This window comes from Mobula hypostoma, chromosome 28, assembly GCF_963921235.1.
Source record: "Mobula hypostoma chromosome 28, sMobHyp1.1, whole genome shotgun sequence".
Classification (NCBI taxonomy): domain Eukaryota; kingdom Metazoa; phylum Chordata; class Chondrichthyes; order Myliobatiformes; family Myliobatidae; genus Mobula; species Mobula hypostoma.
In genome coordinates, this window is record NC_086124.1 from 15260170 (window position 1) to 15288127 (window position 27958).

At 44.2% G+C, this 27958-nt stretch overlaps 2 protein-coding genes across 6 annotated transcripts in view; both read right to left on the reverse strand.

Moving 5' to 3' along the window:
• Positions 1–20455, reverse strand: part of LOC134338784 (fatty acid-binding protein, brain-like) — a 33340-nt gene extending 12885 nt beyond the window's left edge. Inside the window, exon 1 of the mRNA XM_063034843.1 lies at positions 20394–20455. Within this exon, the coding sequence (XP_062890913.1) occupies positions 20394–20445 (52 nt within the window). The 5' untranslated portion in view covers positions 20446–20455. The remainder of the gene's footprint in view (positions 1–20393) is intronic.
• Positions 20456–22907: 2452 nt separating this feature from the next.
• LOC134338785 (cAMP-dependent protein kinase inhibitor alpha-like) overlaps positions 22908–27958 on the reverse strand; it is a 174257-nt gene continuing 169206 nt past the window's right edge. For all 5 annotated transcript variants that reach the window (XM_063034846.1, XM_063034844.1, XM_063034848.1 and 2 more), the window contains one exon: positions 22908–23814. In XM_063034846.1, the coding sequence (XP_062890916.1) occupies positions 23732–23814 (83 nt within the window). In that variant the 3' untranslated portion in view covers positions 22908–23731. The remainder of the gene's footprint in view (positions 23815–27958) is intronic.

Consider the following 27958-nt stretch of genomic DNA (forward strand, 5'->3'; position numbering starts at 1 on the left):
GGGAAGATGCCGCAGAATGCTGTTCAATGGAGAGTCCCCGTCATAAGAAGTGCTCTGTGCAGATGAATGGCTCCAAGGAGGAAGGGCCAATATTCCTGAGCGAGCCAATTCATTTGATATTATCTTCAAGGGAAATTCAGACTGTGGAGGGTGCCTTCACCCAGACAGTGGGTTCAACACGTGAGTAAAATGATACACTCGACTTCTCCAGAAATGAGCTCCGATGTTTATGTGCACATTTAGACTGGTTTAGACGGCACTGTAATGGGTTGCTTTCTTTTTCTGTAACTGTTTGTTGAAGTTGAAAACTTGGTAAAACCTGGGCCTCTGTACCTCCCTCTGTAATTGGATCCTCGACTTCCTAACCGGAAAACCACAATCTGTGCAGATTGGTGATAACATCTCCTCCTTGCTGACAATCAACACTGGCGCACTTCAGGGGTGTGTGCTTAGCCCATTGCTCTGCTCTGTATATACACATGACTGTGTGGCTAGGCATAGCTCAAATACCATCTATAAATTTGCTGATGATGCAACCGTTGTTGGTAGAATCTCAGATGGAGATGAGAGGGCATACAGGAGCGAGATATACCAACTATTGGAGTGGTGTCACAGCAACAACGTGGCACTCAGCGTCAGTAAGACGAAAGAGCTGATTGTGGACTTCAGGAAGGGTAAGACAAAGGAACACATACCAATCCTCATAGAGGGATCAGAAGTGGAGAGAGTGAGCAGCTTCAAGTTCCTGAGTGTCAAGATCTTTGAGGATCTAACCTGGTCCCAAAATATCGATGCAGTTATAAAGAAGGCAAGACAGCGATTATACTTCATTAGGAATTTTGAAGAGATCTGGTATGCCAACAAATACACTCAAAAATTTCTATAGATATACCATGGAGAGCATTCTGACAGGCTGCATCACTGTCTGGTATGAGGGGGAGAGGCTACTGCACAGGACCGAAAGAAGCTGCAGAGGGTTGTAAATTTAGTCAGCTCCATCTTGGGTACTAGCCTACAGAGTACCCAGGACACCTTCAAGGAGTGGTGTCTCAGAAAGGCAGCATCCATTATGAAGGACCCCCAGCACCCAGGGCATGCCCTTTTCTCACTGTTACCATCAGGTATGAGGTACAGAATCCTGAAGGCACACACTCAGTGATTCAGGAACAGCTTCTTGTCCTCTGCCATCTGATTCCTAAATGGACATTGAACCTGTGAACACTACCTCACTTTTTTTAATAGATATTATTTCTGTTCTTCGCATGATTTTTAATCCATTCAATGTGTATACTGTAATTGATTTACTTATTATTGTTATTTTTTTTCCTTCTTCTTCTTTATTATGTATTGCATTGAACTGCTGCTGCTAAGTTAAATTTCACGACACATGCCGGTGATAATAAACCTGATTCTGATTCCTTTGTACTTTTATCTGATGTACAATCCGTCATTTCCTGGCGAATGATAACTGTGTATGGGGCAGTATTTACACAGCATTCATTACAATCAATGTTCCTCAATTGGAACATCCTAACTTTCCTGTTTTGTTGAACCCCAAATCATACCGACCCTGGGCGTACATTGCTTTGGAATTGCTTAGGTGGTCTTCTTACTGCTGAACCATGTGGCTGTCAGCAGAGTTAGCTAGTGAGCCAGGTTTTTATACCAACCCTGGTGAGAGGGCTACGTAGACATGTTACAATGAGAATCTGTGGAAATGATGTGTGGAGTAACGTGGAAGGTAACAATGGAGTTTCATTAGTAGATTGTATTGTCACTTTATGGGGAGTTTTGGCATAGTGGTAATTACGACTGGGTCAGTAATCCAGAGACCCAGTTATATGCCGGCGACGTGAATTCAAATCCCACCATGGCAGGTGGTGAATTTGAATTCAGTAAAAATATCTGACCATGAAACCATGTCGATTGTCGTGAAAACCTGTCTGGTTCGCTACTGTCCTTTAGGGGAGGGATCCTGCTGTCCTTACCTGGTCTGGCCATATGTGACGCCAGACCCACAGCAATGTGATTGGCTCTTTAAAAAATTGGGATGGGCAATAAATGCTAGCTTTTAATAAATGCGACGCCCACATCCAGTCAATGAATAACTTTTAAAAAAACTTGCATGCTGGTTTATGCCAGTAGATAAGATTTTTGCTTGCTGCATTATTACTGGGTAGTGTTTTGGGTGTTGGGGTACATTCCTACCAAAAGAGGTGTAAGATGCACCTTCCCTCCACTAGCCTATGGGTCTACTATTACTACTACTACTATTATTACTATTACTACGTCAAGTCAGGCCCAGGGGGCCAGCGTCGGGCACGATGATGGACTCTCCACTTCTCCCTCTCCCTCATCAGTGTGTTACACCTTGCCGCAGAATGAGCCTAGGGGTCACCCTGGGGCAAGGAGTAGCACCTGCTTAGTCCCTCCCCCCTCCCACCGATCAGGGTCACATGAAGCCATGGGAGCAGGTGGTGGATGGTCGTATGAGTAAGCTGGTTCAGATCGCAAATCCGGGTCATGCGACCACTGACACCAGGCGGAGGTCATACTCTCGAAAGAGTATTGATGATGGCTGGGGGTTCACCTGGCTTGTTAAAGACACTGCCCAGAAGAAGGCAATGGCAAACCACTTCTGTGGAAAAAATTGCCAAGAACAATCACGGTCACAAGGACCATGCCTGTCCACGTCATATGACACGATACATAATGACGATGAGTGTTTAATTGGACCACTAACCTTGGGCTTCTTACCTAAGAAAGGATGTGCTGGCATTAGGGAGGGTCCAGAGGAGGTCACTGATCGATCCCAGGAATGAAAGGGTTAATGTATGAGGCGCATTGATGATGCTAGCCCTGTACTTGCTGGAGTTTAGATGAATTAAGGAGGATCTCATTGAAACCTATAGAATATTCAAAGGTCTGGATAAAATGGATGTGAAAAGGATGTGGGGGAGTCTAGGACCAGAGGGCGCAGCCTCAGACTAGAAGGGCAGAGATGAGGAGGCATCTCTTTCAGCAGAGGGTGTTGATTCTGTGGACTTCTTTGTCACAGACAACGGTGGCGGCCAAGTCATTAGGTGTATTTAAGGTGGAGGTTTATAGGTTCCTGGTTAGTAAAGGCATCAAAGGTTATGGGGAGAAGGCAGGAGAATGGGATAGTAAATCAGTCATGATTGAATGGCATAGCAGATCAATGGGCCAAATGGCCTAATCCTGCTCCCATGTCTTGTGGTCTTATGGAACAGCTGCAGTAGGCAAAACAATACCAAAAGTTTTGGCTTTTCCTTTCTTACAACCCTGTCGCTTTAAGGTGCACACAATTATCAGGTATTCACAACAAGCTCAGGGAGCTCAAAATTGAAATAAGCTGTTTCTCAGTCATAAAATTAATTATCTATTGATCTATTGTCCTCATTCCATTTTCTGCTAGTTGAATAAAGTGAATGATAACAAACCAGATACTGGGGGGAAAAAAGAATTTTATTTCACTTGATTACAAATGGTTAGTTTGATTTATTTTTCAGAAATATAATACAACAGAAGAAGAAAATTGTACATTTATGGAATGGCTATCATATCTTGGAACAATTTTAGTACATTGTATTATGTGTAATATAGGATTGGATTCTGGTTTTTAATATATCATCTTCCATGCATTGGCGGGATTAATTTACTTGATTCAACTTGTGTTAATAATTCAAATATTTTCACTGGATTATTTTACTTTCCAATGCTGGCCTTGTGGGTCAATCGTCATTTATCGTCCAGAGGTGCAGATGTACCAGGTTTTTTTTCGATCGAGAAACCAAAGACTCTTAATTTTTTCTCCCAGATTATTAGAGTGGAGCATAGAACACAGTACGGCACACGAACAGGCCCCTTGGCCTAAAATGTTGTGCAGAACCAATTAAATTAGTAATCAAATGGTTAACTAAACTAATTGCTTCTGCTTATACAAGGTCCATATCCCTCCCATTCCTATTGTTACATACTTCATGGATATCTTGTGACTGTCTTATGAGGATGATGTAATGGTCTTGCAGAGGTCATATGATGTAATTTTCCCGCCAGTGAAGTCACATGATGACCTGTTCTCAACAGGTATATAAAAGGGAGACCCCTGGTGATGCATTTAGTTAGTTTTCAGTTTAGTTTTGTGTTAGATACTCCGTCTTGCTGCGTATTTGGCTTATGACGCAGTTCTGTTTTAAAGTGGAGTTCTACTTTCTATTGTAAGTAGTATTGGAGAGTGAAGACCTTACCAAAATACAGGAATTCGCCGACTCGAGAAAAGTGGTTTTGGAGAGGATCGATCTTTATTGAATCTTCGTTCAAGAAAAAGTGACCTGCAACTGAGATATTCCCTGCTAAAGTAGGAAGGATAGTGCAGTGTTTATTCGCCAGAGGAAAAGGTCAGTTCCTTTAAACCACTTTATTTCCGTCGTCGTGAATCCTGCAGACAAGGCAGGTTCCGGCTGGGATCAGCAGTAACGACACGTCTTCGAGGAATTCTTTACTTCAGGAAAGTCTCTCCTAATTGACTGTATAAATCTCTCGGACTTTTGAATTTACCATTCTAAGAACTGTGTTCGAATTTACCACTTTAAGAACTGTTTTCACATTTACCCTTTTAAGAACTGTTCCAGAGTTGCCGTATAGCAGTTAACTTCCAGTTAAGTTAGTCGCTTAAATGCATTTCGCTATTTTTTGAGCAAAGTTTAATAAATATTTGTTTGTTTTTATAAAACCAGACTCAATTCTATATTCATTGTTGCTGGTCATGTGACACTATCTAATTGTCATTTAAAAATCCTTAATGTATCTGCCTCTACCACCACCTCGGGCTGTGCATTCAAAATACAGTCATGTATTATCAAAGTATGTATATGTAGTACCCTTGAAGGGATATAGCAAATGAAACATTAAATATGCTATGATCATGCATCAGTCACTTTATGGAATGAGAATGTCATCTACTGCCCCACTCCAGGCATTCTGGCGGGTATGAATAATCAAGCGCGGACCGAAGATTGAATGCAAGTCCTTACAAGTCGATGACAGATTCAGTGCTCAATACTATAAAGGATTACCTTGCATACAGATTCTCAGAATTTTCAACTAAACACATTTGCATGTTTTTCAAGTAATATCCCTTTTCTTTTCTCAATGTGAAATGATATTCATATTAAATAAATTATTTTAACTTTTTAAAAAAATTATTTGAACAATTACTATAACTAAATTGAACAGATTTCAATCTTGTCACATATACATTAGGCAGCCTTGAGATTTGTCTCCCAAAAGGCAGCCATGAAACTCCCAACGTGCAGAGAGGAAAAAAAAACCAAATCATGCAAACTGCAAGCAAATAGTGTTCTGAACTGAAGTCCACAAAAATAGCCCAAGGCCCAGAGTTCAGCGGAGAGCTGAGTAAGTACTCTCTAGGTAAAACTTACCCCCCCCTCAAATCTCCTTTTGAATTCAATCCCCTCTCATCTCAAATGCGTGCCTTCTGGTATTAGACATTCCAGCCTTGTGGAAAAAAGATACTGTCTGTCTACATGGGCTTTTCTCAGTTATATATATAAAATTAATAATTGACAGGGATTCAAACTTAGATGAATATTGTTATTGGGTAGGTAACAACTTGAGTCTACCTTACCGGCCTTCCAGTTTATTCTCAATATCCTGCATATGAGCCAGTGCAGGAGTCTTTGTTCTCTCAGCCAGGCACCTTTACTTTAGATCTCCTGTGACTTGTGGAAACTGAGTGGTAATCTGTCACCTTCATCTCCCATTACTAGGACAAGTAAATTTGAATCTCTTGGAGTAGTATGTGAGTTCGATTGCAACATTTAAGACAAGTTTGGATATGTACATGGGTAGGAGGGGATGGAGGACTATGATCCAGTGCAGGTCGCCGGGACTACGCAGAATAACAGCTCAACATGGACTAGGTGGGCCGAAGGGCCTGTTTCTGTGCTGTAGTACTGTCAGCAGTCGTCAATACATTAACAGTGTTTGAAACATACGCGGGCCTCTGGCAGCATAGTGGTTAGCACAATGCTTTACAGTAGCAGTGACCGGGTTCAATTCCCATCGCTGCCTATAAGGAATTTGTACATTCTCCCCATGGCCGTGTGGGTTTCCCCCAGTCCAAAGATGTACCGGATGGTCATTGTAAATTGTCCCGTCATTAGGCTCGGATTAAATCAGGGGATTAATGGGCAGCCTGGCTCAAAGGGCTGGAAGGGCCTATTCCAAGCTGTATCTCAATCAATCAATAAATAAAAGATATAATTTTTAACTGCAGTTTTTATATGCAGCTCATAATTTTTTTTTAACTTGTTCAAATCACATCTCACAAATCCTGAAAATGTAGATCAGGAGTATGAAATGCTAGTATTTATGGTAAGTATCTAAGATACTACTTCTGCACTAACCTATGTCTGATTTGTTCTGCGCCTTGTGGCACATCGAGTGGCAATGTTGCTGTTTCTTCAGTGTTTTGTCTGTTTTTATTAGCCAGCTGAGTTGCGAGCTCTACACTCATTCCAGCACGGATGGAAAGCGTGCAAGGAGCTGGCTGGATTCGAACCCGGGACCACTGGCCTCAAAGTCCGGTGCTGATGCCACTTCACCACCAGGCAGCTACATAACCGAGCTTCATCGCTATTGTGATTTCTTCCATATCTGACGTTGAGTTGTGCTTCCATTTAATCATGTCCTGGGGCTCCAGGCATGTTTTAACTGTTCACTACTCCTCACTCTCACCACAATGAATTTACCCAGTTGGATTAGTGTCTTTTGTTATTACCCAGTTCTAATGCTGGAGGAACTCAGCAGGTCAGGCAGCATCTATGGAAATGAATAAACAGTTGACGTTTTGGGCCGAGGGGCCTCCAGCATTTTGTGTATGTGCATTCCTTTGGGTTTCCAGTATCTGCAGAATTTCTTGTGTTTATTACCCACTTCTTCACTTGGTATTTCTTTTTGAGATCTTATTTTTTTTGATCAGCTTGACTAGTACTTTGTACAGGGTTGCCGACAGGCAAGGTTGGTGGTGTTAGAGTGCTTTGGGGGTTAGAACATATAGCAAATAACTTCAGGAACTTTCTTCAGCCAACAATCTTCAGATCTGAATATGGACTGTAGATTAAATTTAAAATGCTGCTCTGGACAGTTGGTTCCTAAAAGCCATGAATCACAGTCAATGTGAAGAACAGACAAGGCTGATTAAAATGCATTTAGATGTCTGTAATGTGTGTGCGAAGTGGGAGGTGTGAAATTTGTGTGTAGTTCAAAGAAAGCATTGTGGATGCATTTAGCACATAAAATATAACGTGGTGTTGGGTCAAGCAGACCGCCTTCCTCCGAAGGGGTCTCCATAGAATGCCAAATAAATAGACAATCTCATATCTACCAGTACTTATCTCTGGTGACTTGGTTCACTTGAGCTAGTATTCATGTGTTCAATGTCCAGTTAGAAATCCTTTGGCAGAGGGGAAGAGGCTGTTCCTGAATTGTTGAGTGTGTGCCTTCAGGCTTTGATACCTCCTTCCTGATGGTAACAATGAGAAGAGGACATGTACTGGGTGAACATGTTCTCAAACTATATACGGATTTTATCACCTTACAGTAAAAATATATTTGCATTGAATCTTTCTGAGATCCTTGCCAATATTTAAAACTTTTAGAGGAGGAAGTTGGATTGATTTATTTGGAAAGACTGAAGGAATCAACTTGATCATGGACAAGGATAGATCTGGTCCTAGGGTTGAGGTTCTTAGCTGGAAGAAGGCCAAATTTGAAGAAATGAGAAAGGATCTAAAAAGCATGGATTGGGACAGGTTGTTCTCTGGCAAGGATGTGATCGGTAGGTGGGAAGCCTTCAAAGGAGAAATTCTGAGAGTGCAGAATTTGTATGTTCCTGTCAGGATTAAAGGCAAAGTGAATAGGAATAAGGAATCTTGGTTCTCAAGGGATATTGCAACTCTGATAAAGAAGAAGAGGGAGTTGTATGACATGTATAGGAAGCAGGGAGTAAATAAGGTGCTTGAGGAGTATAAGAAGTGCAAGAAAATACTTAAGAAAGAAATCAGTAGGGCTAAAAGAGGACATGAGGTTTTCTTGGCAGTCAAAGTGAAGGATAATCCAAAGAGCTTTTACAGGTATATTAAGAGCAAAAGGATTGTAAGGGATAAAATTGGTCCTCTTGAAGATCAGAGTGGTCGGCTATGTGTGGAACCAAAGGAAATGGGGGAGATCTTAAATAGGTTTTTTGCATCTGTATTTACTAAGGAAACTGGCATGAAGTCTATGGAATTAAGGGAAACAAGTAGTGAGATCATGGAAACTGTACAGATGGAAAAGGAGGAGGTGCTTGCTGTCTTGAGGAAAATTAAAGTGGATAAATCCCCGGGACCTGACAGGGTGTTCCCTCGGACCTTGAAGGAGACTAGGGTTGAAATTGCAGGGGCCCTGGCAGAAATATTTAAAATGTCGCTGTCTACAGGTGAGGTGCCAGAGGGTTGGAGAGTGGCTCATGTTGTTCCATTGTTTAAAAAAGGATTGAAAAGTAATCTGGGAAATTATAGGCCAGTAAGTTTAACATCGGTAGTAGGTAAGTTATTGGAGGGAGTACTAAGAGACAGAATCTACAAGCATTTGGATAGACAGGGACTTATTAGGGAGAGTCAACATGGCTTTGTGCGTGGTAGGTAATGTTTGACCAATCTATTGGGAGTTTTTCGAGGAGGTTACCAGGAAAGTGGATGAAGAGAAGGCAGTGGATATTGTCTACATGGACTTCAGTAAGGCCTTTGACAAGGTCCCGCATGGGAGGTTAGGAAAATTCAGTCGCTAGGTATACATGGAGAGGTGGTAAATTGGATTACACATTGGCCCAATGGAAGAAGCCAAAGAGTGGTAGTAGAGAATTGCTTCTCCGAGTGGAGGCCTGTGACTAGTGGTGTGCCACAGGAATCAGTGCTGGGTCCATTGTTATTTGTCATCTATATCAATGATCTGGATGATAATGTGGTAAAATGTGATACAAAGATTGGAGGTGTAGTAGACAATGAGGAAGGTTTTCAGAGCCTGCAGAGGGACTTGGACCAGCTGGAAAAATGGGCTGAAAAATGGCAGATGGAGTTTAATACAGACAAGTGTGAGATATTGCACGTTGGAAGGACAAACCAAGGTGGAACATACAGGGTTAATGGTAAGGCACTGAGGAGTGGAGTGGAACAGAGGGATCTGGGAATACAGATACAAAATTCCCTAAAAGTAGCATCACAGGTAGATAGGGTTGTAAAGAGAGCTTTTGGTACATTGGCCTTTATTAATCAAAGTATTGAGTATAAGAGCTGGAATGTTATGATGAGGTTATATAAGGCATTGGTGAGGCCGAACCTGGAGTATTGTGTTCAGTTTTGGTCACCAAATTACAGGAAGGATATTAATAAGGTTGAAAGCGTGCACAGAAGGTTTACAAAGATGTTGCTGGGACTTGAGAAACTCAGTTACAGAGAAAGGTTGAATAGGTTAGGACTTTATTCCCTGGAGCGTAGAAGAATGAGGGGAAATTTGATAGAGGTATATAAAATTATGATAGGTATAGATAGAGTGAATGCAAGGAGGCTTTTTCCACTGAGGCAAGGGGAGATAAAAACCAGAGGACATGGGTTAAGGGTGGGGGGGGGAGTTTAAAAGGAACATTGGGGGGGGCTTCTTCACACAGAGAGTGGTGGGAGTATGGAATGAGCTGCCAGACGAGGTGGTAAATGTGGGTTCTTTTTTAACATTTAAGAATAAATTGGACAGATACATGGATGGGAGGTGTATGGAGGGATATGGTCCGCGTGCAGGTCAGTGGGACTAGGCAGAAAATGGTTCAGCACAGCCAAGAAGGGCCAAAAAGCCTGTTTCTGTGCTGTAGTTTCTATGGTTCTATGGTTCTATGGAAGTTTAATTGAGATACATAAAGCTGATTGGCCCATCTATTAGTGGATAGGATAGATCTATTTCTGTTACCAGCCAGATCAGAAATCTGAATGCATAGGCACAAAGGAAAGATTAGACAATTCTTAGTTTTTTACTCGGAGGCCTGGTGATGTGGGAGAGTTCAGCAGAAAGAGGATGGTGAGGAGGCCTGAAAGGGTAGTAGAGGAGGAAATGTATCTGGAGCTGAAGTCCCTGACATTGTTTGTTACTTCATTATGTGCCATGTCGTATGATGTGGGTGATCACGGTCTTTCCGTGACCATAATTGTTCTTTGCAAATTTTTCTACGGAAGTGATTTGCCATTGCCATCTTCTGGGCAGTGTCTTTACAAGATGGGTGACTCCCAGCCATTAACAATACTCTTCAGAGATTGTCTGCCTGGCGTCAGTGGTCGCATAACCAGGACTTGTGATCTGCACCAGCTGTTCGTACGACCTTCCACCTGCCCCCATGGCTTCATGTGTCCCTGACTGGGGGGCTAAATGGGTGCTGCACCTGATCCAAGGGTGACCTGCAGGCTAGCGGAGGGAAGGAGTGCCTTACACCTCCTTTGGTAGAGACGCTTCTCCACCCTACTATCCCTGGCTTAACGTAACTTACAAAGAACTGGCAAGGGATGTAGGCTGGGTAGTTCTTTCAGGCAAATGTCATCCATCTGATTCTACACTAGGCTTCAAATATAGTGACTATTTCAAACATATGAAGTGTAATTACTTGAAATATAATGTGTCACAGCAGCATAGCGATTACTGCAGTCATGTTACAGAGCTAGTGATCACCAGTTAAGAGTTCAAATCCCACTGTGTCTGTATGGAGTTTGTACATTTTCCTCATGACCATGTGGGTTTCCTCCCACATTCCAAAGATGTACCGGTTAATGTCAGTGAATTGTGGGAATGCTATATTGGCACCAGAAGCATGGTAACAGTTGTAGGCTGCCCCCAGCACTGATTTGAGTTGCTGCAAACAATGGGTTTCACTGTGTATTTTGATGTACATGTGACAGATAAAGCTAATCTTTAAATCTTCCTTTCTTCATTGACTGGACAAGTTCGGCAGTAAAATGTACCCAGTGCCATTCATGTTCTTTGCTTCAATAACAAAATATGATTCATTTAGTATTTCAGGGATTATTTTCAAATTATCCTCACTGGGGATGGAGAGGGAAGGGTTACACTTGCAAAAGTCTGATTCCAAGTTGAAGATAGTTTCATCCTTTTGAAACTAAATTTAAAAATGTGGGAATCAGACTGCAAAGTCTGTAAGGTCACCTGAGAACAAAATGTTCTGAACAGGGTTTGTTAATTACTTTGACCATCAAATCCCTCTTTGCTGTACTTCCCTTCCTCTACATCCTCCTCCAGCCAAATCACCCCAACAACATTATCGTTACGCATTCTCACCCAGTGCAAATGGCAATTCCCATTCCAAACGTGAAAATCTGCAGAAGCTAGAAATCCAAAGCAACACATATAAAGTGCTGGAGGAACTCAGCAGGCCCGGCAGCATCTGTGTAAACGCATAAACAGTCGGCATTTCAGGCCGAGACCCTTGATCAGGACTGGAAAGAAAGAGGAGATCAGAGTAAGAAGATGGGGGGAGGGGAGGAAGAAGTTTAGGCGAAACTGGGAGGGGGGGTGAGGTAAAGAGCTCAGTTTCACCTATCACCTGCCACCTTGTACTACTTCTTTTCCTTCTCCCCTACCTTCTTACTGTGACTTCTTCCCCCTTCCCTTCCAGTCCTGATGCTCTCAGTCCGAAACATTTACTCTTTTCCATAGATGCTGCCTGTCCTGCTGAATTCCCATTCCAAATCCTTTTTTGCCAATGCTGACCTTTTTGTATTTGTATCAGCTTTTCTGTACTGATGATCCTTCTATGACGTAGTGAACTTTCTTCACCCTTATGTAATAGACATTCAAATAGATGTGAGTCTTTTTAAACACGAGTCCCGATGAAGGGTCTCAGCCTGAAAAGTCAACTCTTCATTCCTTTCCCTAGATGCTGCCTGACCTGCTGAATTCCTCCAGCATTTTATGGAATGTTGGCCTTCGTTGCTAGAAAGATTGAATTTAAGAGCAGAGAGGTTATGCTGCAATTGTACAGGGTACTGGTGAGGCCACATCTGAAGTATTGCATGAAGTTCTGGTCTCCTTATTTGAGGAAGGATACATTGGCTTTGGAGGTGGTGCAGAGGAGGTTCACCAGGTTGATTCCAGAGATGAGGTGGGTTAGAATTTGAGGAGAGATTGAGTTACCTGGGACTGTACTGGCTGGAATTCAGAACAACGAGAGGAGAAACATAGAATATTATGGAAGGGGTAGATAAGATAGAGGCAGGAAAGTTGTTTCCACTGATAGGCGAGACTAGAACAAGTCCTGAGTCGACATAGTAGTAGTAGAAGAACAAGGGAACACAACCTCAAGATTTGGGGGAGTAGAGCAGGAACTGCTTTTCTCAGAGAGTGATGAATCTGTGGAATTTTCTGCCCACTGAGACTACCTCAGTAAATATATTTAAGACAAGGTTGGATAAATTTTTGCGTAGTAGGGGAATTGAGGGGTTATGGAGAAAAGGCAGATAGGTGGAGATGAGTCCATGGCCAGATCAGCCATGATCTTATTGAATGGTGGAGCAGGCTCGACGGGCCAGATAGCCTACTCCTGCTCCTATTTTTTATGTTTGTGTGCAGGTGTTAGTCTGAGATTCTGCAGATGCTGGAAATTCAGAGCAACACACACACAAAATGCTGGAGGAACTCAGCAGGCCAGGCAGCATCTGTGGAAATGAATAAACAATCGATATTTCAAGCCAAGACTCTTTATCAGATCCTATTTTTCCTGTCCCTTCTTCCTGATGGCAGCAGCAAGAAGAGAGCTTGGCCTGGGAGATGGTGGTGGGGAAGGGTGTTAAATACTCTCTGAGTTTTGAGGCATTTAACAGCTTTATTTGTTGAAACCAAGTGGGACGACAAATGCTACGTCTACAAGTAGATGAGGTTCACCATCATTATTTCAATTAATCCAATATGTCTAATGATGTGATTCAGAAGAACAGATCATTTCGGTTCATCTGTCTCCAAATACTTCCCATACCCATTCAGCTCACCATTAGAGTGTCTAGTCGACAGTATGTGTCCATTTGACAGCAGATTGGTATGCTGATGAGTTTCAAGGATAAATTCCAGTGTGTGAGTGAATTAGTCTGAGGTGAGAAATTCCTGACATCAGTTTTGAGCCTGCATTTCCTTTTGCTTTTATTATTTTTTCCTTTCTTATCCTCCTTTCTTCTATCCCCACAGAATCACACAGGGTAGAGACCTGTCTGGGGTTAAAGAGCTGTGCATGTGTGGGTGTGTGTGTGGGGGGGGGAATGAACGGGGCTTATTTTTCTGTTGTTGTTTTGTTGCTTGTGTTCTGTATTGTTACGCCAAGCCTTGCGAATGTGTTACGTCAGGAATGTGTGGTGACACTTGCGGGCTGCCTCCAGCGAACCTCGGGTGTGGTGGTTGTTAATGCAAATGATAGATTTCACTGCAGGGATTGCTGTACACGCGATAAGTAAATTTGAATCTTGAATCATAATACTGTATAAGATAGTATTAAAATTATATTAAACTGTATAAGATTACAGATACTTTATTGATCCCAAAGGAAATTATAGTGTCACAGTAGTATTACAAGTGCACAGATATAAATATTAGAAGAGAAGTTGAAAGAATAAAAAACAAGTTACCGCAAACAGTTTCACAGGAGGGGGTCATCACTTCCCTGACTATGGGCTGACTCATTGTAGAGCCTGATGGCTGAGGGTAAGAATGACCTCATATAGCACTCTTTGGAGCAGCACAATTGTCTTAGTCTATTACTAAAAGTGCTCCTCTGTTCAGCCAAGGTGGCATACAGAGGGTGAGAAACGTTGTACAGAATTGCCAGGATTTTCCGTGGGGTTCTTCATTCTACGACAGCCTCCAGTGTGTCCAGTCTGACTCCTATAATAGTAATCAGTTTATTGAGCCTGTTGGCATCACTCGTGTTGATGCCATTGCCCCAGCATAGAAGATTGTCTTGGTGACAACACGCTGGCAGAACATGTGAAGAAGAGGCCAGCATACTCCAAAGGACCTCAGTCTCCTCAGGAAGTAGGCCATTCTTGTACACAGCCTCTGTGTTGGTGCTCCACTCAAGTCTGTCATCCAGTTGCACCCCTAGGTACATGTAGGTCCTCACCATCAGTAGTAACAGGGAGATAGAATAAGAGAGAAGTTAGCGAGTGTTTGAAATGATGATGAACTTGCACCATTCAGTATGTAAAATAATGATGAGTACAATCTTGCAGTCGTGATTGTTTGACTTGTAATCATACTGAGCACATCTAAATGGTATTGGGATCACCCCACAGTAACCTCTATGTATTTTTCAAAATGTTAAGACTCACTTTTAGTATTTGAACTACATTCATTAAAAAGATTATGTAACATTGTAAATGTGGCTTTAAAACTGATAAACTTTCTTTAAAGAAAATGTATTTTAAAAAAAGCCATTGCACTCTACCGGGGCAGCATAGCGCAGTTGTGGTGACTGAAGATTTATTATGACGAAGGGGTCTGGGCTATATACATATATATTTGTCTGGCAACACACATCAAAGTTGCTGGTGAACGCAGCAGGCCAGGCAGCATCTCTAGGAAGAGGTACAGTCGACGTTTCGGGCCGAGACCCTTCGTCAGGACTAACTGAAGGAAGAGCTAGTAAGAGATTTGAAAGTGGGAGGGGGAGGGGGAGATCCAAAATGATAGGAGAAGACAGGAGGGGGAGGGATGGAGCCAAGAGCTGGACAGGTGATTGGCAAAAGGGATACGAGAGGACCATGGGACAAGAGGCCCAGGGAGAAGGAAAAGGGGGAGGGGGGGAAAGCCCAGAGGATGGGCAAGGGGTATAGTCAGAGGGAGAAAAAGGAGTGTGAGAGAATTTGATGTGTGTTGCTTGAATTTCCAGCATCTGCAGAATTCCTCATGTTTATATATTTGTCTGGTTGTGTTTTCTATATTTGAGGACTGGACCTCGAAGCCATGGTATCGCCTAATGGGCATCAGGGATTCTGCATAGTTGTATTTTTACTAATATTCTATATGGGTTTGTTGACTTGTATGTGCCAAGCCGCAGCGATGCGGGGTGGGGGAGTGGGGTGAAGTGGGTCTTATTTCATGATCGTGATTTTGTGGGTACTTACTGTGTGTTACTGTTGGTAATGTGTCTTTGACCCCATTGTAACGCTGTCTCATTTGGCTGTATTCAGGTATGATTAGATGACAATTAAACTTGAATTAAATTTTTTAAAAAATGAACCAAACAGGATAACTTCACTTACCCCAACTGAAATGCTCCCACAACGTGTGCACTCACCTTTCAAGGACTCTTCATCTCATATTCTTAATATTTATTGCCTATTTATTATTATTATTTCTTTTTGCTTCTGCACTCCAATTAAACACCGTAGTTGGGTGGTCTTTCATTGATTTTGTTATGGTTATTATTCTACAGATTTATTGAGTATGCCCACAAGAAAATGAGTCACAGGTGATATGTATGTATTTTGATCATTAAACTTCACTTTGGACATCACTGATATATTATTCTCTTCATTTGCCTACAGTCTGTCATTATCAAGGGGTTTTAAAGGTGAGATGAGTATTGAATTGAATTGAATTGACTAATTCCTTACATCCTTCACATACATGACTAAAAATCTTTGTTACGTCTTCATCTAAATGTGCCATGTGCAATCATAATAATTTATGATAAATAGAACAGTCAATGTAATATAGAGTACACTCAAATCAGCGTGAGTTCATCAGTCTGATGGCCTGGTGGAAGAAGCTATCCTGGAGCCTGTTGGTCCTGGCTTCTATTCTGTGGTACCGCTTCCCGGATGGTAGCAGCTGGAACAGATTGTGGTTGGGATGACTTGGGGCCCCAATGATCCTACCGGCCCTTCGTACACACCTGTCCTTGTAAATGTCCTGAATCATGGGAAGTTCACAACTACAGATGCACTGGGCTGTCCGCACCACTCTCTTGAGGGAAGTACAATTCCCGTACCAGGTAGTGATGCAGCCAGGATGCTGTCAATTGTGCCCCTGTAGAAAGGATTTGGGGGCCCATACCACAGTTTCACACTTATAGTATTGCGCATCAATCTACAATCCCTAACTCCACACAAAAAAATTATTGATTAGTCACATTTTTTGGTGGGTCTGTTAAACTTAATTTACAATGAATGCCATTGGAGATTCGATGAAGTCCACAATTTGTTTTTACCTCCTGGATGTATCTGTTAGTTCAGCATGCCCTTGTTTAAATGTACTCCAGCTACACTCTTCAATATTTTAACCGTTCCCCACTCACTGCCTTTGGCACACAAATTATTTGGAGATACCCTGTAGAACATATCACAGAACCAGTGTAAAATCAGTTATATGCTGTTTTAAGGTTAATTTACAATTTATACAATTGATATTTCTTAAAGATCACAGAAGCATTGGCAGTACTTGACACAGACTGTTGCTGTAAACTATCATATATTATGATAGGCACAACCTCTTACATTTACGGTGTGTAGAGATGTTGCTGTGGAGGGAGTAGAGTGATAGTCGCTTAGGGTGTTATCCTAGTGTGTTAAGTCATGGGTATCAGCTGGCAGGATCATTGTCTCCAACAACGAGGTCCTGGAGAAGGCTGAACGTCCAGGCATTGTCCTGCTGAAGGGTCTTGCCCCGAAACGTTGACTGTACTCTTTTCCCCAGATGTTGCCTGGCCTGCTGAGTTCCTCCAGCATTTTGTGTGTGTTCCAAACACTGAAGTCACTTTGCTGCTCAAGCAGCTTCGCTGACCAAGCCACGTGTCTCGCATGGACAACTCCAGGTTACCAAGAGCAGTACTCTACAGAGAACTCTCTCAGGATAAGAGAGACCCACACAGGAGATACAAAGACCAACTTAAGCGGTAGCTCCCTCAGGGCCAATGTCAAGGTCAACGAGTGGCAGCAGCTGGCTTGTGACAGAGACTGCTGGTCTATGGTGGAGCCAAGAATTTTGAGGCATCCAGAAGAGTGACTGCTGAAGTGAAGAGGAGACACAGGAAGGATCCTACCACCCAAGAGCCCATTCCTGTGTCCCTACTGTTCCAGAGTCTGCTGATCCAGAATTGGCCCCTACAGTCACCAGCAATAGTGCCGTCGCTTCTTCGGATTCTTATTCCTCCCTGATCTTCGCAAGCGAAGAACCAGTCATCAAACCCTGTTCTTTTGTATTTGCACAATTTGTCATCTTTGGAACACTGATTGCCCATTTTTGTTTGTGTATAGTTTTTTCATTAATTCAAAGTTTCAAAATACATTTATTATCAAATAATGTTTAAATGATACAGCAACCTTGAGACTTGTTTGCTTATGGGTAGCCACAAAACAAGAAACCTGAAAGAACCCAATTTTAAAAAAAATGACCAACACCCGATGCGTGAAGAAAGGGTGGTTGGGTGGGGGGAGCGAGCAACAACATCCTGAACCAAAATGAGTCCTTGGATCTGAACCCCGGAGAAGGCCCAAAGCCTTAATATCAGTCCGTCATGTTAGTGGGCACAGAGCAGAGCAGCCGGGGCAGTCTTCATAACTTCAATGCATGGAGAGAGGAGTAACCATCGCAGGAGAGCAAACAACGTCTTTCCAGTCTATCTATTGTCATTCTTTTGTACCTTCTTGTACCCACAAGAAAATGAATCTCAGGGTACGAAATGGTGACATAAACATACTTTTGTGGCGACCCACTTTCTGACACCCACGAACCGGCTCAGGAAACAGCGCGCGCAGGCAGAGGGCGGGCAGCAAAAAGGGCGGGAACGGGAAGGCTTTAAAGCGGGCCGCGAAGTTTGAATAAACCTCTTTCATCGCAACTCCAACTCACCGACTCCGTGTGGTTATTCTAGCGCTGTGTGTAGCACATCGCTACAATTGGTGACCCCGACGGCCCAAACGATATTTGGACCAGAGATGACCGACGCTGCATCTGTTCACGCAGTTTCGTTGGAACTGCCAGGCTTCTGGACGCTGCGACCCCATTTATGGTTCGAACAAGCTGAGGCACAATTCCACATTCGGCAGATAACCTCGGAGTCCACTCGCTACTACTACGTGCTGAGCTCCCTCGACCAGGAGACTGCTGCACAAATTGAGGAGTTTATACAGTCGCCCCCGGAGGACGGCAAATACACAGCATTCAAAACCCTGCTCATAAGGACTTTCGGACTCTCACGGCGCGAACGAGCACGCCGCTTAATGCACCTGGATGGTTTGGGAGACAGGCCGCCGTCAGCATTAATGAACGAGATGCTGGCCCTGGCTGAAGGACACAAACCCTGCCTCATGTTTGAGCAGGCGTTCCTAGAGCAACTGCCCGAGGACGAATGCCTGCTGCTGTCCGACGCAGATTTCAGCGACCCCCGGGAGGTGGCGGCCCGAGCAGATGTGCTGTGGAATGCCAGGAAAGAGAGAGGGGCGCCCGTCGCACAGATCACCAAGCCGCGAGCCCAACGACAGACCAGACCGGGCCCGGCAGCAGAGCCTACAAAACCCGGCGACGGGAGTGAGGAGCCCAACGAACATTGGTGTTTCTACCACCAGCGGTGGGGCACGGAGGCCCGCCGCTGCAGACCGCCCTGCAAATTCCCGGGAAACGCCAGGGCCAGCCGCTGCCGATCGCTACGGCGGCTGGCCATCAGGACAGCCTCCTGTACGTCTGGGACAAGCAGTCGAGACGCCGCTTTTTGGTTGACACCGGAGCGGAGATCAGCGTCTTACCTCCAACGAGTTACGACACCCGCAACAGAGAACCGGGACCCACCCTGAGGGCCGCTAATGGCAGCACAATACGAACCTACGGCACCCGCACGGTGCGGCTACAGTTCAGCTCCAGCCGGTTCACGTGGGACTTCACACTGGCCGCCGTGGCCCAACCACTGCTGGGGACAGATTTTCTACGAGCCCACAGCCTGCTGGTCGACTTGCAAGGGAAGCGATTAGTCCACGCCAAGACTTTTCAAACGTTCTCCCTGGGTGAAGCATAGTTGCCAGCCCCACACCTGGACTCCATCACGCTGTCCGACGATGAATTCACCAGGGTCCTGGCGGATTTCCCATCAGTACTGACACCGTAGTTCACGGCAGCCATGGCCAGACACGGAGTACAGCACCACATCCCGACCCAGGGACCACCCCTCCACGCCCGTGCTCGAAGGCTTCCCCCGGACAAGCTCCGACTGGCGAAGGAGGAGTTCAAGAAGATGGAGGAATTAGGGATCATACGACGGTCCGACAGCCCATGGGCCTCCCCCCTTCACATGGTGCCCAAGGCGACGGGGGGCTGGAGACCATGCGGTGACTACCGCAGACTGAACGAGGCTACAACGCCAGACCGCTACCCTGTGCCGCACATTCAAGACTTCGCAGCAAACCTACACGGCGCAAGGATCTTTTCCAAGGTAGACCTCGTCCGGGGATACCATCAAATCCCTGTACATCCGGACGACATCCCCAAAACAGCACTTATCACCCCGTTCGGACTTTTCGAATTCCTCCGAATGCCGTTTGGTCTGAAGAATGCCGCATAGACTTTCCAGCGGCTAATGGACGCGGTGGGACGCGACCTGGACTTTGCATTCATCTATTTGGACGACATCCTCATAGCCAGCAGTAGTCGGCAGGAGCATCTGTCCCACCTCCGCCAGCTCTACTCCCGCCTGAGTGAATTCGGCCTTACAATCAATCCAGCCAAATGCCAGTTCCGACTCGACACCATCGACTTCCTGGGCCACAGGATTACTAAAGACGGGGCAACCCCGCTGCCCGCCAAGGTAGACGCGGTCCGCCACTTCCCCCGACCCAACACAATCAAAGGCTTGCAGGAATTCGTGGGTATGGTGAATTTCTACCACCGTTTCCACCCCTCAGCAGCCCGAACCATGCACCCCTTGTTCACTCTAATGTCGGGTAAGGGCAAGGACATTACCTGGAACGAAGAGGCCGCAACCGCTTTCGTTAAAACCAAAGAAGCGAAGCAAACGCCGCGATGCTAGTGCACCCCAGAACAGACGTTCCTACTGCCCTCACGGTGGACGCATCCAACACAGCAGTCGGTGGAGTGCTGGAACAACTCATCGAGGGTCGCTGGCAACCCCTGGCGTTCTTCAGCAAACACCTACGACCACCCGAACTCAAATACAGTGCCTTCGACCGGGAGCTATTGGCACTATACCTGGCAATCCGGCATTTCAGGTACTTCTTAGAAGGTAGGCCCTTCACCGCGTTCACAGACCACAAACCGCTTACCTTTGCGTTCACTAAGGTGTCCGACCCCTGGTCGTCCCGCCAGCAGCGACATCTGTCCTACATCTCCGAGTACACGACCGACATCCGGCATGTCTCTGGAAAGAGCAATGTCGTGGCAGACGCACTTTCCAGACCTACCATACAGGTCCTGTCCCAGGGGGTGGACTTTGCAGCGCTGGCAGAGGCACAGCAGGCAGACGCTGAGATCCCCAGTTACAGGACTGCAGTCTCCGGTTTGCAGCTCCAAGACCTCCCCGCAGGCCCAGGTGAGAGGACCCTACTATGTGACGTAGCCACCGGCCAACCCCGCCCCGTCGTCCCAGCAGCCTGGCGCCGGCGGGTGTTCGAATCCATTCACAACTTAGTGCACCCCTCCATCAGGACCCTGGTCTCCAACAGGTTCGTGTGGCATGGACTTCGTAAACAGGTCAGTGAATGGGCCAAAACGTGTATGCAGTGCCAAACGGCCAAGGTGCAGCGGCACACCAAGGCTCCACCGCAGCGGTTCGAACCCACCCGCCGGAGGTTCGACCACATCCATGTGGATATCGTGGGGCCCCTGCCAGTGTCACGAGGAGCGCGGTACCTCCTAACTATGATAGACCGGTTCACCAGATGGCCAGAGGCAGTCCCGCTCAGTGACACCACCTCCGAATCCTGCGCCCGAGCACTGATCGCAACCTGGGTAGCACACTTCGGGGTACCGGCCCACATTACCTCCAACAGGGGTGCCCAGTTCACCTCCAGCCTGTGGTCGGCTATGGCCAGACTTTTAGGAACACAGCTACACCACACAACTGCCTACCACCCACAGTCGAACGGACTAGTGGAGCGCTTCCACCGTCACCTGAAATCGGCTCTCATGGCCTGCCTGGAGGGGCCGAACTGGGTGGACGAACTTCCCTGGGTCCTGCTCGGAATCCCTACGGCGCCCAAAGAGGATCTGCACACCTCGTCGGCCGAGTTGGTGTACGGCGCGCCCCTGGTCGTCCCAGGAGAGTTCATACCAGCCCCAAGGGGGCAAGAGGAAGAACCCACAGCAGTCCTGGACAGACTACGTGAGAGTCTCGGTAACCTGGCCCCCATACCCACTTCACAGCACGGACAGAGCCCGACCTGCGTACCCAAAGACCTGCAGAACTGTAAGTTTCTTTTTGTACGACGGGGCGGACACCGGGCACCGCTACAGCGGCCCTACGAGGGGCCGTTTAAGGTGATCAGGAACAACGGGTCCACGTTCGTGCTGGACATTGGGGGGAGAGAGGAGGTTTTCACGGTGGACCGACTCAAACCGGCCCATGTGGACTTGGCGCAACCGGTCCAGGCTCAGGCACCGCGGCGCAGGGGCAGACCTCCCAAACAGAGGCCGATCCAGACTGTGGACATTGGGGGAGGTATCGCCGGTTCTGGGGGGGGGGGTTATGTGGCGACCCACTTTCTGACACCCACGAACCGGCTCACGAAACAGCGCGCGCAGGCAGAGGGCGGACAGCAAAAAGGGCGGGAACGGGAAGGCTTTAAAGCGGGGCGCGAAGTTTGAATAAACCTCTTTCATCGCAACTCCAACTCACCGACTCCGTGTGGTTATTCTAGCGCTGTGTATCACATCGCTACACTTTGATAATAAATTTGCTATTAAATTTCTGTTGTAAGTCCCACTGTTCTGATATTTGCAATTGGATATGATGACGTTTACTGTTCCAACTCCTTTTATAATTCATTTGAATATTCTGCAATTTGACGCAGTACACTGTTTTGTCATGAAGTCACACCCTCTCACAGTAACTCTTAGCCGGATTCAGAGCTGGAATAGGCAAGGAAATTAGGACAAATGAAGTTTAAGTAAACCTTTCACTGCCAATAAAACACTCCGTTGGAGCAAAGCAAACTCACAATTCAAACAATCATTTCGATTTAGAAATTTAAACCAACTTACTTGACTTCTCTCAGGAGAAAATACAACTTGTGTGATCACTTGCCACATACTTTGATTACTAATCTCACTTCTAAAATTTCCCTCATATTACCAGCTCCAAGTGAATTGTTTAGCCCGCCGGTGGTGTTGCAGCATCTGCACCAGACTTTGGGGCGAGTGGTCCCGGTTTCGAATCCAGCCGGCTCCTTGCACACTTTGTGCGTGGCTGAGCGCCAACTTGGCTAAAGAAACAGCAAGGTTGCTGCCAAATGCGCTGAAAGGCGCGGAGAGGAACAACAGTTGAATTATTGCATAGCGATACATAGCTGAAAGTTAGTTTGAACTGTTGATGAAGGAAAGTATAACCGTTTAAGAATATGACGTATTAACCAAGTGGCAGACAGTGGAGGGATGTGCTAAAAACAGGCAGTTGTCAGGGTTATATGAGCATTTTGTTCTTGAGAACACCAAGTCAGAACAGCCCTGTGATCTATATATGCCCATGTTGTATTGCTGTATACACAATTGCACTGAATAATCACTTTAATGTTACCCATAATTAAATAAATGGAATATATACTGTATCCAGTTGTTAATGAACACCATGAAATATTTTATTATTACCTGCTTTAAAAATGCTCAGATTTTCATAAGTAAGATCATTTGTAACCCAGGAACGCCCGGGTACACTGCAGTATTTGGTTAACAAGCAAAAACACTTTTGAAAGGATAAAATTAGACAGTGATTTTTCCCAATGAGTTATTATCTCTTTGAAACACCAGATAGAAGACATTCAGACAAATAACATTTTGCCCCAGTGGTTACTTCAAAAAAAAAGAACATTTCAAAATGTCTCAACTACCTCAAGTGCAGGCATACAAAATGGACTTCTTGATATGTCAGCTGAAATCTTTAAATCATTTTTTACACTCGGGGAGGGGGAAGGGTTGGGAATCGAAGTCCATAATGCAATTTGAAGACTTTAAAACCAGGTTGTCATACATTTAGGAGTAGTTGTATACATTTAATTGCTGCTTTTGACAGATATATCAGGATTTATACTGAGAAAAGGAAAATATCTGCTCTAGAGCACAAAAAGACAGGTTGCAATTCAACTGAAACACGATATGCCATTGTTCTCTAAATCTTAATCCAAGTGATAGTTCATTAAAAGTTGAGCTTGAAGATTAAGTTCCTGACTCCATCTTCCTCATGGTCATCTTCCCACACTTCCTTCTCAAGATGTAACATTGAATTATTTATTTTTGTTCATTTCTATACATTATCACCACCCATCATTGTGCTGCCCTCACAGGTGAACTTGGCATGTAGCTTCAAGGAATCCTGACAGTATTCAGATCACTTATTTAAAGCTTTATTAACACTTTTTTGTCTTTAGTGTAAGGGCTTCCTTTCAGCGTGTTACGATGCGTCTTTCAGCTCTGGACTCTCTGTTGATTCTGGTGGTACCTCTGTCGAAGGGGTCTGAGCGCCTTCTGCTCCTTCTTCATTCACAACAGAAAAACAAACAAGAAAATTAGACTTTTGTCTTGGATTTTCAGAATGAGCTTGAGATAGACAAGGCGGCACACAATTGTTACAGACCTGTGGTTTCTCTAATTTCCGGTAATTTCTCCCCTCTCCCCCTTCTCTTTTTTTTCATTCCCCACTCTGGCTCCCCGCTTGCCCCTGCTCCTTCCCCTTCTCTCATAATTCACTCTCCTCTCCTATCAGATTCCTCCTTCTTCAGCTATTTATCTCTTCCACCAGTCACCTTTCAGCTTCTCACTTTACCCCCCTCCCCCCAGAAAAGATAACTCCTGTGGGAATGACATTTGTAACAGTGAAATACAACAGCCAATATGGTAAAAACAGGAAGATCAACATTGCGGGGCCATGACTGGCTGAGGCGACAACTTGATTGCACTTGTTAGGAAAGACATTATCCCATGAGAGTAAGCGATTAAATCTTTAGGCCTCAATGAGACAATTTAAAGTTTACTATGCTAAGGATATCTATATAGTAGTTGTACAATATACTGTATGTGTATAATATATATATAATGACTAGAGAGCAATATGTTACATATGTGAGTTGAGATGCATTCTATATTGAGTTGGAGTTTATAGCTAAGCAAGGAGTATAGTGTATTCACTATTTCAGTAATATTTGAACAATATTGTAAATGTACTGTTTGATTAAGCATTCTTTGTTTTTTTACATAATTCATTCTGGGTTATACAGAATATGTGAATGGCATACGTTATTACTCCACTACGTCATATGTGAGGGCCTCACTAATGAAAAATGAAGCAGACATATCACATTCCAGCTCCTGCCTTTTTATTTCGGTTAGTATCTGGAGTTACCAAACATCACACCTTAGAACAGAGATGGGGAGGAATCTCTTTAGCCAGAGGGTGGTGAATCTGTGGAATTCATTGCCAAAGGTGGCAATGGGGTTGAGAGGGATAATAAATCAGTCCTGATGGAATGGTAGAGCAGATTCGATGGGCTGAATTCTGCTCTTATGTCTTATGGTCTTTTCTATTAAGTATTACTTTTCCAAAGCACTCTTGGCCAACCTTCTTTCCTTCCTTAGATTAAAATGCCTGCTCTTTTTGAAGCTCTTAAGGTTGTGGCTTCCAGCAAGCAGACAAATTTCAAGGTGTATGATATACATACTTTGATACTAAGTGTGCTTTGAATCTTTGATTCCTTCATCTAACATCTATGAATCTATTAGTACTTTTAATAACCCAAGTAAACAATGTTTGATGTTCTACTGAACCATCTGAAGATATATTACTATGTAACTGCCACAGTATAAATACACAAGTTTTTCATAAACATGAGAAAAGAATACATAAAATGCAGGAGGAACTCAGCAAGCAGTTGATGTTTCGGGCTGAGACCCTTCCTCAGAACAGCAAAAACAAGTTTTGCCTCATGCCCCTTTATGTTTGGCGAAGGGAGTTCAATTAATTATAAGAACAGGAAAACTTTAGAGCAGGGGTTCCCAGCCTGGGGTCCACAGACCCCTCGGTTAATGGCATGAAAGAGGTTGGGAACCCCTGGTTTAGGGGTATGGGGAAATCAGATTAGTTCAGGATAGCGCTTTGGTCAGTATGGGCCTATTTCAGATCATTGTGATCCCGACTCTGGTCTCACTGCAGGTTTTAGGGATTAAATAGCCTATTCTTGTAACATATTACAGAAGAGAATTTATCAAGTACAGAACCTGTCCTGATATGATCCCTCTCTTAGCTTGTCTCTCAAGGATGGACCAAGGAGCAGTGGGCGTTTAACATCCATTAATCAACACACTGCGAAAGTCAGTGTTAGAAAAAAATGGAGGGGAAAAGACACAGAGGTGATAACTGTAATACCATCTTCAAACACTTGAGTGCAGTGCAACTCAACGAAATGTTAACATGTAGCCCGTCCAGAACACATTGGCTATTTTCTGACATGAACGATCGCAGTACAAACATCTCTCAAGGCGAGTCATTGCACAGGAACAGTCCAGCCTCTCTACGTGGTCACACAATATCTCAATCTATTATTGAACAGCCCAGCCAGTGTTTATTCCTTCCATCAGAAGTCTGCCTGTGTGAACTAATTAGGTGCCGCCTTTCAAAAGGACTCTTGGCTCCCCTTCTTCACTCCCTCAACTTAAATAAGTCATCCCAAACTACAATTTGATAGTACTAACCCACAAGCTTCAAAACCTGGACCTCTGTACCTGAAGCCTCCCCACCATTGAGGACACCCTCAAGGAGGAACTATCCATCAGAATCGGATTTAATATCACCAGCATATGTGGTGAAATTTATTGTTTTGCAGCAGCAGCACAATGCAGTACGTTATAGAAGAAAAACTGAGTTATAGAACATTACAGTAAATATATATATATAATAGAGAATCTACATTAGTGATAAAATAGGAAATAAAAATGTATTGAGTTAGCGTCATTGAGTTCAATATCCATTTCAAAATCGGATGGCAGAGGGGACGAAGCTGTTCCTGAATCGTTCAGTGTGCCTTCAGGCTCCTGTATCTCCTTACCGATGGTCAGCAATGAAAACAAAGCATGACCTGGGTAATGGGGATTCTTAATGATGAATCCTGTCCATTCGGGTCACACCGTCTTCTGATGAAATGTCTGGACCCAAAAAGTCCACTCTTTTGATGCTGCCTGACCTGCTGAGTTCCTCTAGCATTGTATGTGTGTGTGTGTGTGTGTGTGTGTTGCTTTGGATTTTCAGAATCTGTTGTCTTTATTCCTTCAATGCTATATATTTTGACAGATTCAGATTCATTTATTTCCCACAGGTACAACACACAGTGAAACGCATTGTTTGCATAACAACCAAACACCTGAGGATGTGCCGACACAATCTAAGAATGGCCTGGGAGCTCATGAACAATACCTCGCTATTTCTGTTTTGTACTGTGCATTTATGTTTATTGTAGTCATTTGTTCTGTCCTCACTCTACTGCTGCCACAAAACAACAAATTTCACAACTGAAGTCAGTGGCAATAAACCTGATTTTCGATTACATGCTTCACGATTTGCACTGGCTCTGACAGAGCAACACTTTGATTTTACAATTATTCCCCTTCTCGTAAATCGAACATTCAATGTTCTCGCGAAGTATTGTGAGACATTTTAGTATGTAACTGGCACAATAAAAATACACAATTTCCTGCTGTTGATATTAGCCAAGTGTAGTGAAGGATATGAGGCAAAGGCGGTTGTCTGAAATTATATCACCCATGGTCTAATCAGCAGAATCAAGGCCAATTCTTCTAATATGTGATAAGTGAGAATGTGCTACGTATAGAAACGTGTACCTCTTTTAGCTCATCTAACAAGAACAGACCATCAGCGGACACCTATTGTCCATTAAACTATACCCTGCAACAGAGCCTGGGGAAGTGTTGAGAAAAAGAAGTTTTAGCAGTAATACCACCATTAACCACTTGAGTGTACTGCAACTCAAGAATATGAACAACTTGCTTCTAATTTATACAGGTCATCCCAATTTGTGGATTCTCCCTACTTGCCAATGAGCTCCCAAATTATTATTGAGGTTAAAGGTCAGACAAACGTGCCAAAATTTCTTCAAATGAAGAATGAATTCTCTCATTCCGTCTATATATCTCTCCCTTTCTGATCTCTCTCTCTGTCTCTCTTTATCCCTCTCTCCTACTCTGTATATCCCTCTCTCCCTTCTCCCCATATTCCTTCCTCCTTCCAGTTTTTTTTAGTAATTTAATTCTTTCTTATCAGTCCTGTGTGCTTTTGAAGCCAGCCATTACAATATTCACTGACTTTTGCGCATTTTCTGACTTACAGTAAAAAAATCAACTTCTAGACATCTATAAATATGCAGCCTGTTTAGAAACATAGAAAACCTACAGCACAATACAGGCCCTTCATCCCACAAAACTGTGCTGAACATGTCCTTACCTTTGAACTACCTAGGCTTACCTATAGCCCTCTATTTTTCCTACCTCGGGATGGTCTGTGATATAAATTTAATGGTACAGAAGTAAATGGAGAGATCATTTGAGAAAATTATTGTGAACAAGATTTATTCTGCTCCTCTGGGTTCACCCTGTTTTGATTGAGATATCTGTT